The following is a 15,908-nucleotide window of genomic DNA, read 5'->3' as shown; positions in this document are numbered from 1 at the left end:
ATTAAAAACAAAAGACCAGATTTCACATTCCAGGATACATTTTTTATGGCTGTGATTTTGGTAGGGTGCTCCTATACAGTTTCATTAAGAGACTATTCTGTAAGCTATAAAGCTCCAATCTATGTGATTTTTCACAGTGAAGTTTCATCTTCTAGAATATGAATGGAAATGTACAAAAGGCAAATATGGGCCATTTGCCCCTGAACTGGCACCATTTCTAAGAAAGGAATGGAAGTTGCTCTGGTAAATTGTATAAGGCACTTGGACTGTCATTTTCATAAATTAAAATTTGCTTGTCACTCAGATACAGATATTAATATGTAGAACTTTTGGCTATTCATTTATATATGGTGGAATGAGTCAGTTGATGCAAAGTTAAAGGATAGCAAACGGTCCTGATTAAAAAAGGTTTATTCCAAGCAGTTTGGTATGGAATACTAAAGATCAATGGATTTACATTCATCAGAGGTTTCCCCATTTACATTGAGGAAAAAGTAGTAAAATGGTAAAACTTAGCATTTTACTTCTGTGAAATTTAATATTCCTCGCCTTCATCCTCTCCATCAATTGAGTCTGTGCCCACTTCTTCATAATCCTTCTCAAGTGCAGCCAAGTCTTCCCGAGCCTCTGAGAATTCTCCTTCCTCCATCCCTTCTCCCACATACCAGTGAACAAAGGCACGTTTGGCGTACATCAAGTCAAACTTGTGGTCCAGACGGGCCCATGCTTCAGCAATGGCTGTGGTGTTGCTGAGCATGCAGACTGCACGCTGAACTTTGGCTAGATCACCGCCAGGAACAACGGTTGGGGGCTGATAATTTATACCAACCTGGAAAAGAGGAGAACACACTTAGTTTTCCTGTAGGGTTTGGTGATGGCTGTGATTAGTTTCTGGCCACATAGTAAAAAGCAAGACATTAAATTTTACTTATAGAATCATAGAATCTCAGGGTTGGAAGGGATCTCAGGAGGTCATCTAGTCCAACCCCCTGCTCAAAACAGGACCAATCCCCAACTAAATCATCCCAGCAAGGGCTTTGTCAAGCCTGACCTTAAAAAACATTTTAAGGAGGGAGATTCCACCACCTCCCTAGGTAACCCACTCCAGTGCTTCACCACCCTCCCAGTGAAGAAGTTTTTCCTAATATCCAACCTAAACCTCCTCCACTGTAACTTGAGACCATTACTCCTTGTTCTATCATCTGGTACCACTGAGAACAGTCTAGATCCATCCTCTTTGGAACCCCCTTTCAGGTAGTTGAAAGCAGCTATCAAATCCCCCCTCATTCTTCTCTTCTGAAGACTAGATCATCCCAATTCCCTCAGCCTCCCCTCATAAGTCATGTGCTCCAGCCCCCTAATCATTTTTGTTGCCCTCCGCTGGACTCCTTCCAATTTTTCCACATCCTTCTTGTTGTGTGGGGCCCAAACTGGACAAAGTACTCCAGATGAGGCCTCACCAATGCCGAATAAAGGGGAACGATCACGTCCCTTGATCTGCTGGCAATGCTCCTACTTATACAGGCCAAAATGCCATTAGCCTTCTTGGCAACAAGGGCACACTGACTCATATCCAGCTTCTTCTCTACCGTAACACCTAGGTGCTTTTCTGCAGAACTGTTGCCTAGCCTCTCGATCCCTAGTTCGTAGCAGTGCATGGGATTCTTCCTTCCTAAGTGCAGGACTCTGCACTTAACCTTGTTGAACATCAGATTTCTTTTGGCTCAATCCTCCAATTTGTCAAGGTCCCTCTGTCTCTTATCCCTACCCTCCAGTGTATCTATCACTCCTCCCAGTTTAGGGTCATCTGCAAAGTTGCTGAGGGTGCAATCCATGACATCCTCCAGATCATAAATTTTACTTCATATAACTGTCTAAAGAGCTCTGCACACAAACAAATGCAAGCGCCTCCCCCTAAGATGTTTTATAAAGCTCACCAGATACCTACACGACAGCTTTAAAAATACATTTCAATAAGCCATTGATGTACAACAAGGGAGTAAAAAGCCATTGTATAATTATTTAGCAGCTGTTAAGAGACTTGCCTTAAAACCAGTAGGACACCAGTCAACAAATTGGATTGTGCGCTTGGTTTTGATAGCAGCAATAGCAGCATTGACATCCTTGGGGACAACATCACCACGGTACAACATACAACAGGCCATATACTTGCCATGGCGAGGATCACACTTCACCATCTGATTGGATGGCTCAAAGCAAGCATTGGTGATCTCAGACACAGAGAGCTGCTCATGGTAGGCTCTCTCTGCTGAAATAATTGGGGAGTAGGTTACCAATGGGAAGTGAATACGGGGGTAAGGCACCAGATTAGTCTGAAATTCGGTCAGATCCACATTTAAGGCACCATCAAATCGGAGGGAGGCAGTAATGGAAGACACTATCTGACCAATGAGGCGATTGAGGTTGGTGTAGGTAGGGCGTTCAATGTCCAGGTTCCTACGGCAAATGTCGTAGATGGCCTCATTGTCAACCATAAAGGCACAGTCTGAATGCTCCAGAGTGGTGTGGGTAGTCAAAATGGAGTTGTACGGCTCAACGACTGCTGTGGAGACCTGGGGTGCAGGATAGATTGCAAATTCTAACTTGGATTTTTTCCCATAGTCGACTGAGAGGCGCTCCATCAGTAGTGAAGTAAAGCCTGAGCCAGTGCCTCCCCCAAAACTGTGGAAAATCAGGAAGCCCTGCAAACCAGTGCACTGGTCAGCCTGAAAGAAAGAAAAAATATTTTACAGTGGGCAAGTCTGAACATTTAGAATACAAAAACACACCCACACCCACCCACCCACACACACCCCCCTTCTTCCCAAGGAGCTTACACATCTGCTCAGCTCTTATGAATTCAAAGATGGATGAAAACCCTTCTCAAGCTCCAGGAAAAAAGGTTATTTATCCATCAGGGTATTAGTCAGGACAACCCTCCTCCCCAGAAGCCAAAACCAGACAAATCTGTTTATACAATTCTTGGACGTCCCTTTACTGAGAGTCCTTTTAGTACAGATCTACCTCACTCCACTTTAGTGGCACCATGTTTCCCAAGACCCATTTATACCCTTTTTATCTCAGTGAGAGACACAGCTGGATTTGTCAGCTTCTTAGTGTCATTTAAGCAAATAGCCATTCACCCTGCACACCAACAGTGTCTAGAAACAGCCAAAATCAATCCACCTTTATAATTTACTATTTATAAACAAATTTATTTGATGTTCTGGACAGATCTAGAACTGACTATTATCCTAACTTCCAGTGCGATTTAAGCCCTGCATATTCCCAGAAAATGTCATAAGGCTGTTGAATCCAGTGCAGTGAATTGCAACATATTGGACTATTCAAGGAAGCTCTAGTTCAGATCTTTCCCTGAGCTATTAAAGATTAACACTGCACTTTCTCCTCAAGGGTGCAGGGTCACATACTGGTCAGCAATGACTCCCAGGACTAATTAACAAGTGTTGACAGTTTGCAAGGAACAAGACAGAATTTATTGAGTTAGTCTTGTGTGCCCTCTAACAGACTTGTTTAGAAAGACTTCCCTGGCACTTCATCCCTAATTTAGATTGAATATTTAGAGCAAGGACTCCAGGGGCTCAAAATGCAAAGCACATACTAACTACCCCTAAAAGGAGCTAGAAAATAAACTTGGGACTTCACCTCAGCTAGTTCACCACATGGTGTGTAGACTGAGGGAGCCTGAGACCTCACAGCATGGTCATAGTTTCTCTCCCACCTTGCATCTTTGTTCATAAAAAAAATATTAATAAAACAATGAAGTTAGAAGGAAACACATTTGAACATGAAGATCAGACTTCAGCCCACAAAAGCAAGCATTCAGTTGTGGAGGCTAAAACGGTGCAGTGGCTGCAGCTAAGGACTGGTCCCTTCTCATCGATAAGAGTGCAAACCAGGGTGTTATGTGGATAGGCCTCAGCCCTGGACTTTGTGAATTTCAGACAAACTTGAAACAAACTTTTTGGTCTGATATAAACATGCTTTTTAGGCAAGTTGAGGGTGCTGGTTCAATTGCAGTCCAAGAAGAGAGTCACAAGGGGTCTTAGATTTTCCTCTGATCGGAGTAGTCCATTTTCACATGACTAAAGAGAACGGCAGACTTACAGCTGCTGTACATGACCCAACAGACTACAGAGCTGAATTCCGAGCCCCCACACATCTGAGCACTTAACTAGATTAATTTCCAAACCTCACAAACCATGATGTAGAAAGATCTTTAAAAAGGTACAATCTTCAGTGCAGAAAAACTGGAACTTACCAGCTTCCTGATACGCTCCAGAACAAGGTCAATTATCTCTTTCCCAACAGTGTAATGGCCTCGAGCATAATTATTAGCAGCATCCTCCTTGCCAGAGATCAGTTGTTCAGGGTGGAAAAGCTGCTTGTATGTCCCATTTCGTACTTCGTCTGGAAAGGGAATATTGTGCATGAGTTTTACAGTAAGTTAATTTTGGTTTAGACAAAAATTTTCAAGCTCACATGCCTAAAATAAGGCATCCAAACCCACCTCTAGACAGCTCAACAAAAATGGCTTAACTTTAGAGATGCCGTCGCTAGAAGATACCTAGGATGCCTGCTAGGTTCAGTGGATGTTTAACATCCAAGAAAATCAAGTCGCTTATTCAGGTATGCAAGTTTGAATTTTTTGGCCTCAATACCACTCTGGCACGGGCAAATATTAAACTATACAAACAACTTATGTTTCATAAATACTTTAAAGCAAAGCAGCAATTTTCCAGATTTTATAAACTCAGATTTCTAAAGCCAAAAGGTATAACACAATGATCATCTAGGCTGATCGCCTGCATAACACAGGCCAGAAACTCTCTCCTACAATGCCTGCAGCAGAGAAAGTTCTTTTCCAACTACGTAAACATACATCAAATGTCTAATTCAACCACAAGTTACTGGGCTATATTTGGAAAAACTTCCAATTTCTATTTAAGGATATAGAGAAAAATAAAGAAAAATAATCATGATTTTTAACGATATTTAGGCACCTAAAGAGGCAGAAAGCACCCCAAAAGAACCTAAATGCACAGTGAAGCCAGAAGAGAATTAAGCATGCCCAGGCACTTTTGAAGATCACTCCAGGTGTTATAATACCTTTAAGAAATCTGGCCTAAATAATAATTTACCACTTCTCAAGATAATTCCTTCAAATGGTTGGTTACCAAATGGCTATAAATCTGCATCTTATTCGAATGGTTAAATGGCTGAGGTTAATCTAGGAAAAAAATCATGTGCCTTTGTTAGTTTGAAGAATCTCTTTTCCCTGTGCAGTTTACTTATCAACCAGGAGCAAATCATTTCAACTTTCTGTCCCATTCTTCCTCCCAATGTTTTCATAGCTCTTCTGAGCCCTTTCCAATTTTTATACATCTTTTTTAAAATAGGGATCCTACAACTGGACACAATATTTCAGTAGTTGTCTCACCAATGCTCTCTCTCAATACATTACCTCTACGTCTACTCAATATTCTCTGACCAGGATGCAGTCCTTTTTTTTTTTTTTAACTAGATGTAAGACCTTGCCTTTGGCAGCATGAAAAAAAAAAAAAAAAAAAAAAAAAAAAAAAGGTTTGATTGCTTGGTAAAATGGGTGCAATCCAGATTGTTGTATTAGTCATCATTCATCACACCAGTCTGTGCATCACTTGGAATAGGAGTCAGATGAAGGTACATTTATCCATACAGTAACTGATGTTCGAGATGTGGACTATTCTGCACTTGGTGAGCACATATCCAGTGCAAGCGCCAGAGAATGTTCTAGTCAAGAGTATATTTGGATTGGTGCATGCACCCTTCCTTGTGCACTTCATAAGGCCTTTATGGGCAGAATCACCCCAACATCAGTTCTTTCACAAGAGCCAATTATATCAGGATTCCAAAGTAGCAGGGATGGCGTGTGGGTCATAAGTGCTAGCCCATTATTTTTCCTAAGAACACAGACTAACATGATCTTCTATCATCCCTGGCTGCTTGCACCAATGTGTAGTGCTTTGCTAAAATGTGTAGACAACCAGGTCACTGCTTTTCAAATATCCTGGATTGGCAAGTTTGCTAGAGAGGCTACAGAGGTGGACAGGTCCCTGGTGGAGTGGACTTGTACTTTGCCAGGTCCTTCTCTCCTGTTGCACTGGGCTATCCATTTTGATATCTTATGTAGATGCAGCTCATCCTTTGAGTCTCTCTGCGTAAGCCAGAAACAATCTGGGAGACTTCTGGAAGGATTTCATCCTGTCCACATAGAATAATATGGCTCTGTGCACGTTCGGTGGGTGCAATCTATACTCCTCTCTGCCAGCATGAGATTTGGGGAAGACCATAGGTAGGTGCATGACCTCACTGATATGGATTCTGACAACACCTTAGGAAGAAATCTAGGATCTGGGGATTCTAGGGACAGAAAACTTCAAAGTAGTTCTTACAGTAGATTTCTAGAAAAACATCTAGTCTTGATTTAAGGATTGTCAATGAGGGAGAATCCATCACGACCCTTGGTACATTGTTCCAATCATTAATTACTTTCACTGTTAAAAGTTTATGCCTTATTCCCAGACTCAATTTTTCTAGTTTCAATTTCCAGCTATTGGATCGTTACAACTTTCTCTGCTGGATTGAAGAGGCCATTGTTAAATATTTGTTCCCCATTTAGATACTTATAGACTAATCAAGTCACCCCTTAACCTTCTCTTTGCTCAGCTAAATAGGTTGAGCTCCTTGAGTCTCCCACTATAAGAAGGTTTTCAATCCTTAGCAGCTGTCAAATGCAGAAATAAAGTAACCTTTCTACTCCTGCTCGAGATTCCCATGGTTATACACCCCAGCAACACATTAGCCCTTTGGTCACAGCATCACACTGGGAAACTCATGTTCAGTTGATTATCCAAAATTCTTTTCCAGAGTCAGTGCTTCCCAGGATAAAGTCCTCCATCCCGCAAGGCTGGACCATGTTCTTTATTCACAGATGGATACATTTAGCCATATTAAAAACGCACTGTTTACTTGCATCCTAGATCACTCTGAATCGATGACCTCTTTATTATTTATGACTCCCCCAATTTTTGGGGGATCTGCAAACTTTGTCAGTGATAATTTTAATATTTTCTTTCAGGTCATTGATACAGATGTTAAATAGCTCTCCCCCCATGGGCTATAAACAGTGGTCCAAGTACCAACAGTTACAAGTTACCATACAACTCTTTCTAAGAAAGCACATTTATTCTTAAAGTAAAAGCATTACAGAGAAAACAGATTTAAGCATACTGTAAACATATTAGGAGGTGCCCATCCCTCTTATGGGGTCCTAGCTGGACCAAGTCCTTCCAACCCTTCTGTAAGAGCTGGGGCCCCCCCTTGGACACAAGGTCCTCTATTTGCTAACAGAAAGGCAGTCCTAAGTTTAAGCTTTTTATATCAAAAGTGTTTGTCTGTTGGTATCTGGACAACCCAGTTTGAACCAATATATGCAAGTCTACCCAGTGGGTATACCTCTCTGGATGTGTTTATAACCCAAGTGATTCAACTTAGTCACCTCTACTGGTTTTTTGTTCCTGGAGGTACTGTGGTAACCCTCCATCAAGAGTTGCATAAAATCCCTGATCCACAGCAATTCATTAGCTTAATACAATATGGTCTTCAAAGATACTACTTGGGATTACAATCTCCCCCAGGCCCTTGAAAGTGAACTGGGGCTGAATGGGGATTTTGTGAATGTTGCCAGGGTCCTTCAACTAATCTAAAAAACAGGAGTACTTGTGGCACCTTAGAGACTAACATTTATTAGAGCATAAGCTTTCGTGGACTACAGCCCACTTCTTTGGATGCATATAGAGTGGAATAAATATTGATTAATAAATTAATTAATTCACACACACACCCCATGAACAGGTGGGAGTTGTCTTACCAACTCTGAGAGGCCAATTAAGTAAGAGAAAAAAAAAAAAAAAACTTTTGAAGTGATAATCAAGATAGCCCAGTACATCCAGCAAACTAGACACAATCAACTCAGGATTGAATAAGGACTGGGAATGGCTGAGCCATTACAAACATTGACTCTATCTCCCCTTGTAAGTATTCTCACACTTATTATCAAACTGTCTGTACTGGGCTATCTTGATCATCACTTCAAAAGTTTTTTTTTTTTTTTTCCTCTTACTTAATTGGCCTCTCAGAGTTGGTAAGACAACTCCCACCTGTTCATGCTCTCTGTATGTGTGTGTATATATCTCCTCAATATTTATTCCACTCTATATGCATCCGAAGAAGTGGGCTGTAGTCCACGAAAGCTTATGCTCTAATAAATTTGTTAGTCTCTAAGATGCCACAAGTACTCCTGTTCTTTTTGCGTATACAGACTAACACGGCTGCTACTCTGAAACCTGTCAACTAATCTAGAGACTGGAGGACTACCAGAGGGAGAGCAGCCAGTAGACCTAGGACTGCCATGCCTAAAGTCTCTGGAAGCAGAGTGTCTTGTGTGCAGGGCAAAGAATGTAGGTGCTGCCATAAAACCCACCAGGTCAAGGCATGATCTTATGTACATCAGGGGTTGGAACCATAGGTGGGGCTAGAGCAGTGGTTCCCAAACTTTAACCACCTGTGAAACCCTTTCACTAAAAAGGTCAAGTCTCATGAATCCCCTCCTAAAAAATGAATATTTCCAGGGATTTTCTCCTTTACTTGAGTATAAATTATAAAAGCAGTGATCTTGGAAATATAAAATGTTTTAGGACATGATTATTACACATTATTTATTATTAATCATTCCAGTATTTTTATTACATTATGAAAACAGCAACACTTCCAAGATCTCACTTTCATAGCTTGTATCACTTTGAATAAGCCTGTTAGAAGACAAGTCTATGTTTCATCAAGGAGTATCAGATGTGAAACAGCATGAAGGTATTTAAGAAGCCACCTCAAAGAGCTCCTCCTAAACAAGCATTCAGGTCTTGAGGAGTCCAGGCAAACAACACATGTTACAACGAAGCCTAAACTTGTTCTTCATAATAATTTTAGAAACAAACACTAGGTGCCTATTTAATTTTAAAAACAGCAAAAAATATCCGCCTCCCTTTCCATTTCTTATAAGGAGTCTTGAAGTTTTAATCTCCTCAGTATGATATATATATGTTTGCTTTGATCTGCTTAGCTCTTGGAAGTCCAGGGGCTCTGGGCTGCTGGCCCTGTGCTGCCTGGGGTCCCTAGGGACAGCTATGTCCGTCATTAAGGATTTTTTTTCCTGAGAACCCCGTATAACATTTCACGAACCCCAGTTTGGGAACCACTGGGCTAGAGATCATGCACCATCCAGAACCTGTCAAGTGGTAGTTAGGCAATTATTCCATGCAGAGGCTATATGGTCCCAATGAATTCTGTGTGCGACACAGGTGTTAATGTGGATTTCTTCTCATTCACCAGCAGGCCTAGATGTGCAAACAGCTGGAGAATGGACAGGATGTTGACCCAGACCTGAGATTTAGTGGCCACGACCAGCCACTTGCTTAAGCATGAAAACATCTGGATGTCTGTCCTTCCAAGGTAGGCCCCCACTGTAAGGCATAAACATGTGCAGCACCACTGAGAGCCCAAAAGGCAAAACTTGGTATTGGTAGTGATTGCTGTGCAACACAAACCTTGGGAAATGCTGGTGCACCAGACATATGATGTGAAACTACATATCCCGGAGGTCAAGAGTGCTCCTGATATAGGGATGGGATGATTGATGTGAGGGAGACTATACTGAACTTTCATTTCTTGACATAGATGTTCAGGCACTTGAAGTTGGTATTTGTCCGAGGCTTCCAGTCTCCTTGGGGATGAAGAAGTACCTTAAATAGAACTTCTCTCCTCTCCACTGAGGAGGTACTTCCTCTATAGTGCCCATTGCAAAAAGAGACAGAAATGCAGTCCCAGTAGGCTCTTTGGGATGGGTCCCCCAAAGGAGGGACAGGGAGGGGATAGGAACTAAATGGCATAGCTTCTTTGGACCACCTCCCATACCAAACACTGAGGTGATGATGGACCAAGGTTGATGGAAGTGAGCCTGATGGTTGCCAAAAGGAAGGAAAGGCAATGATCCTATAATGAATGGTATGCTGTCCTCAGGTACAGAGTTAAATCTACTGCCTGGTCGGTGTCAAAGCAGGTTGGTGCAACTGAGAGGATATTCACAGGGATAACTACTTTGCAGGATGGGCAGTTAAAGCCTAGAGACTTCCTATGGTACAAGCTGGCATGGCTGACCATCAGCAACCTTGAGGGAAGACCTCCTTTGCCCCCACGCAGCATCCCATAGACCTAACCAAACTGACTATGTAACTACAATGCTGAAGTGGACGTTAAATACTGTTGGTGCCTATCTCTTCATGTACCACAGGCAGCAGAGAAGAAACTATCCCATTTGGCTTTAGCAATTCTAAAATGTATGGTAATGAGATACCCAGAGTTTAATTAAAGCCAGGTAGAAAGTAATATTGGATTTTATAATTAATTCTAGATGAAGTTGTCTGCTGTTTTTGCATATATTCTGCTTTTAACCCAAAAGCTAAGCCTTACAAAAAAAAAAAAATCTGATTTATGACAAAAGCAGCATGAGATTTGGAGACAACCTTACTTATTGGTGCAGATCAGCACGACGATTTACCCAACATGATTCGTACCCTATCAAGCTGATATTTAAGGGAAAACTATTTTTTCAAAAACAGGAAAACAAAACAGAGGCACCAAATGAGAAGTTGCTAAGAGATATCTGTGAAGTTCTAGAATGCACTGGTTTAAAGCACAGTCTTTGCCAGACTTTTTGGCATTAGCACTGCAAGGCATGTACAAGAACCATGGACTGAAGAGTGAAAGTGAAAAACAGAGGAAGACAGCAAAAGGGGCGGTGGGCCTGGGGCAGTGACAAAGTGCATAAGTAATTTTATAAAGAGGCTGGAAGAAGTCAAGAGGGAACAGTAGCTGGAAAATGCTAGCTGAGCTAAAAGGGGGATGCTGACAGGGGACGAAAGGGGATTGAGAAAGAATTGCACAAGTGAGACACTAGCAAGTGGTTACTGTTAGAGGAAAATAAAATGCAAAGCCATGGAGCATACGGAATATTTTTAATGCACAATAGCAAGTTGCTTAAAGAGCTCTCAGGATGTATAGTACCCAATAAATCCAAAAAGGCTTCTGGTGTCTGTAGATACTTTGCTGACATTGTTTCATAGGTAAAGTGTTTAATGTCTTGTTAACTTCCAACTTTGAAGTATATTTTTTTTTAATTGCAGTGACTTGTCTAGAGACAATGAAAAAGCAGAAAATCTTATGCATTGCTTGGCAGAAGAGTAATGATTACATACTTGGGGTAAGCTTTGTACAGAGAGAATTTAAAGCATTTAGAATATTTATAAGGCATCAGAACAGAAACAAGGGAAATGGGACCCCCAGACCAACATTCCAGCCTGTCAGTTGTGCCAGTTCCCATGGCATGTCTCTTACAAATCAATACAACACTGCTGACTGTATTTACCTATCACTGCAGGTTCCAGATCCACAAACACAGCACGGGGGACATGCTTTCCTGCACCAGTCTCACTGAAGAAGGTATTAAATGAATCATCACCACCACCAATTGTTTTGTCACTTGGCATGGTGCCATTGGGCTGAATGCCATGCTCCAGGCAGTAGAGTTCCCAGCATGCATTGCCAATCTGCACACCAGCTTGGCCAACGTGGACTGAGATGCACTCACGCTGTACAGAGAAAAAAAAAAGAAGAAAATTAAGGTTTCTTAGCAGGAACAGTGGCTTTCTTGACTAGCAAAATACCCAGCACAAACTGCTTGGAACTACCATACTGCAGAATTATTAAAACTGCACCCATAACATTGGCCTCATTGTATTAGGGTTAGTGACAACTGGAACAGATTACAACTGTTAACACAAAACCTTCCTTCAGTCATCTATTTTCATCTAGAAAAACCCTTTGGACATTGTCACAACATTTTATAGGCTCATTCTTCATGTCCTCTCAGAGACCTGAATGTAAAGTTTCACCTCCTTCCCCAGCAAATTCTGTCCTCTCCCTATTTGAGAAATATTAATTTTTCCATTTTGAACGTAATTAAAGGTTAATTGACCAGCACCAGCCTGTGCGTCATTGGTATTATCCGTGCCAACCCAGCTCCAGAAGTTTATTTAGTTATCAGGTGCAGCACCACCACCAGAGGGGAGCACTATATTTTAAGGAAACTGAGGCTATTTCATTTTTTCCCCCCCTTTTAAATTTGTATATACAAGGCCAGAAAACAAGGCTTCCCTATCCCATTAGTCTTAAAAGTACACCTCTACCCCGATATAATGCTGTCCTCGGGAGCCAAAAAATTAATTTTACTGCATTCTAGGTGAAACCGCGTTATATCGAACTTGCTTTGATCTGCCGGAGTGCACAGCCATGCCCCCCTGGAGCGCTGCTTTACTGCGTTATATCCGAATTCATGTTCTATCGGGGGAAGAGGTGTACATAAAACTGATCCTAACCGTCACCCCTTCACCATTTCATTTAGGGCACACTCTGAACAAGTTTAAGTTGTGCATCCTGCACAAGGAAAGTAATTGTTTGTAAAATGATTCCCCCCCCCCCAAGTGTTGAATTCATAAAAAACATGAAACTTTAGGTTCTTACACAAAGCTATAGGTACATGCACTGTTTTGCGTGTATATCTTAGTGCAAGTAGGATTATTTTCTTTTCCCAAACTAGTCAGCACTGAAAGATTTCCTACTACTGTCTGAGCAAAGTTTTGCTGCACCCCCACCAGCCAACTCAACTGCTCACTCAGACTGTTCCCAGCTTAGTGTAGCCGGTCAGAAGCCAGTATCAAAGTGTCAACACCACCATTAAACTCACAGAATACTGATTCTACCCCAAATTACCAAGAAAAAAAAAAAAAAAAAAAAAAAAAAAAAAAAGACCCCAACTTTTCAGTGCCCTTTTTAATACATAAACATATGGCTTAACTGTCCACGTTCAATAGGCCTGCTTATACAAACCAGTCCTTGCCACATCCCCTGAAAAAGTAGGCAGAGATTTATATATATTAGATGGGTAAGTTGAGGCAGAGGTTCAGCAATCTGATCTCAGCTACACAAGTCAATAACAAAGCTGCGATTGAAACACCAGTGTCTTAGTGTCCCAACTCTGTCCATTTCTGTAGTCTACCAAAGTGCCTTCCAGCCGAGGGCTAAAAACAAAGGCTAAGATTCAAACATAGGTGCCAAGACAGTTATCTTTACTGTAACTGCTGTTCTTCGAGATGTGTTGCTCATCTCCATTCCACATTAGGTGTGTGTGCTTGCCACATGCATTGTGCCGGAAGTTTTTCCCTCAGCAGTATCCATAGGGTACTGGCTCTGGCGCCCTCTAGAGTGGTGCCTGTATGGCACAGTACAAGGGGCACCCCCACTCCCGCAGTTCCTTCTCACCAGAAGGTGACAGTGGGGAAGGAGGGTGGGTTGTGGAACGGACATGAGCAACACATCTCTAAGAACACCAGTTACGGAAAAGGTAACTTTTCTTCAAGTGCTTTCTCATGTCCATTCCATACTAGGTGACTCCACAGCAGTACCCCTGGAGGTGGGTAGGAGTTTACGAACATGTAGATTGCAACACAGCTCTGCCGAACCCAGCGTTCTCTCAGGCCTGCTGAGTGATGGCATAACGAGCGGTAAATATGTGAACAGAGGACCACATTGCAGCTCTACAAATGTCCTGGATAGGGATGTGCACCAAAAAGGCTGCTGAAGATGCCTGTGCTCCCAACAAATGGGCTCTGACAATCGGTGGCGGCAGAACCCACGCCAGGTTGTAACAGGTCCTTATGCATGAGGTGATCCGATTGGAAATCCTCTGCCAGGACACCAGGTGACCCTTTATCCGATCCACTGTAGCAAAGAAGAGTTGAGTAGATATTCGGAAAGGCTTGGTACGTTCTAAGTAGAAAGCCAAGGCTCTCCAGACATGCAGGGCGTGAAGATGCCTCTCCTCACTGGTCTTGTGCGGTTTGGGACAGGACACCAGGAGGAAGATGTCCTGGTCATATGGAAGGTGGAGATCACCTTTGGCAGGAAGGCCAGGTGGGGCCGCAACTGAACCTTATCTTTGTAGAAGACCGTGTATGGAGGTTCTGAGGTCAAGACTTTAATTTCAGAGACCTGTCTTGTCGACATCACTGCCACCAGGAACATGACCTTCCATGACAGGTGGGAAAGGGAGCAGGAACCCAGTGGCTCAAAGGATGGGCTGGTGAGCCTAGAGAGGACCAAGTTAAGATCCCACTGCAGGACAGGAGTCCATACCTGCAGGAAGAGTCTCGAGCCCTCAAGAATCTAACTGTCATGTCATGGGGAAAAACACCATCTGTCCTTAGATTGGCAGGTGAAAAGTGGAAATGGCCGCTAGATGCACTCTAATGGAAGAGTGTGCCAGGCCCTGGTTCCTCAAATGGAGCAGGTAGTCCCAGACAGCCTGTATGGAAGAATGCAAGGGACAGATGCTATGCTCGGACGCCCAGCGGGAAACCCTTTTCCACTTGGCCAGGTACATCAGTCTGGTTGAGGTCTTCCTACTCCCCAGGAGGACCTGTTAGACTCCTTCCAAACAAGTCCATTCCTCCAGGTCCAGCCATGCAGCATCCACACCAAGAGGTGGAGGGGCTCGAGCTTGGGGGGTAGGAGCCAGACATGGTCCTGTGATAGCAGGTCCGGGAGGTTGAGCAGGGGCCGCTGACGAGCTCATGAGCTTGCCGAACCAATGTTGGTGAGGCCACGCTGGGACGATCACAACAACCTGCACTTTGTCTCTCTTGATCTTTGCCAGGACCAGCCGATGAGTGGAATCAGATAGAACATGTACATCAGGCTTCCTGACCATGACAGGAGGAAGGCATGGGAGAGGAGACCTTGCCGAGAGCAAAATCGGTGGCATTTCCTGTTCTGTCTGGTAGTGAACAAATCCACTTGGGAGTTCCCCACCTTTGAAAGATCATGCATGCTACTTCTGGATAGAATGACCACTCATAGTGAGAGGAGAAGTCCCTGCTGAGCTGGTCCGCCAGCATATTCTTGACACCGGGAAGGTGGCAAGCTTCCAGGTGGATTTTGTGGCTGATGCCGAAGTCCCATGGACGGCGTGCCTCTTGACAGAGAGTCAACGAGCACGCTCCACCTTGCCTGTTGATGTAGACCATCGAGGCTGTGTTGTCCATCAGGACTCTTTCCACCTTGCCCAACGGGTGTGGCAGGAAGACTCTGCATGCCAACCGGACTGCTTGGAGCTCTGGGTAGCAGAGTGGGGCAAGTGATGGGGTTGACCTGCCCTGTATAAGTGGGTGGGCGATGGCCCACCCGTGGCTATGCCCCTGGCGCAGTGTGTCTTTTCCGATTTAAAAAAAAAAAATAAAAATAAAAATGTTGCCATCCCAACTCTTCATTCATGGCCCGCCATACAATTTCCACACCCAGATGTGGCCCTCAGGCCAAAAAGTTTGCCCATCCCAGCTTAAAGCCTGGGGCATGCCCTGACCCCCAACTGGGTCCCATTCAGGACTAAAAGAGTTTGAGAACTACTACTATGGTAACTAAGAAAACTACTAACTATGTATAACTATTTTAGGATTTCAAAGTTCGCAACAGAGAAGGAATCAATGTTAGCCGAAGCAGCAGACGTTCCAGCACGGTCACTGACGGCAAAAAGGAAGTGAGGGGGTTGGGGAGGGGCAGAGAAAAGCTGGCAGCACCCTTTATACCACGCCATGTGGGCACCACTCCAGAGGGCGCCGAAGCTGGTCCCCTACCGATACTGCTAAGGAAAAAACTTCCAGCACTGGTGCATCTGGTAA

General features: G+C 43.3%; 1 protein-coding gene across 1 annotated transcript in view; it reads right to left on the bottom strand.

Moving 5' to 3' along the window:
- Positions 1–393: 393 nt before the first annotated feature.
- LOC128835685 (tubulin alpha-8 chain) overlaps positions 394–15,908 on the bottom strand; it is a 28,769-nt gene continuing 13,254 nt past the window's right edge. Inside the window, exons 2-5 of the mRNA XM_054025272.1 lie at positions 11,543–11,765; positions 4,283–4,431; positions 2,046–2,726; positions 394–829 (exon numbers count right to left, since the gene is read on the bottom strand). Coding sequence (XP_053881247.1) covers positions 536–829; positions 2,046–2,726; positions 4,283–4,431; positions 11,543–11,765 — 1,347 coding nt within the window. The 3' untranslated portion in view covers positions 394–535. The remainder of the gene's footprint in view (positions 830–2,045; positions 2,727–4,282; positions 4,432–11,542; positions 11,766–15,908) is intronic.

Source organism: Malaclemys terrapin, chromosome 4 (genome assembly GCF_027887155.1).
Source record: "Malaclemys terrapin pileata isolate rMalTer1 chromosome 4, rMalTer1.hap1, whole genome shotgun sequence".
NCBI classification, from domain to species: Eukaryota; Metazoa; Chordata; order Testudines; family Emydidae; genus Malaclemys; species Malaclemys terrapin.
This window is presented reverse-complemented; position numbering and strand designations above follow the sequence as displayed.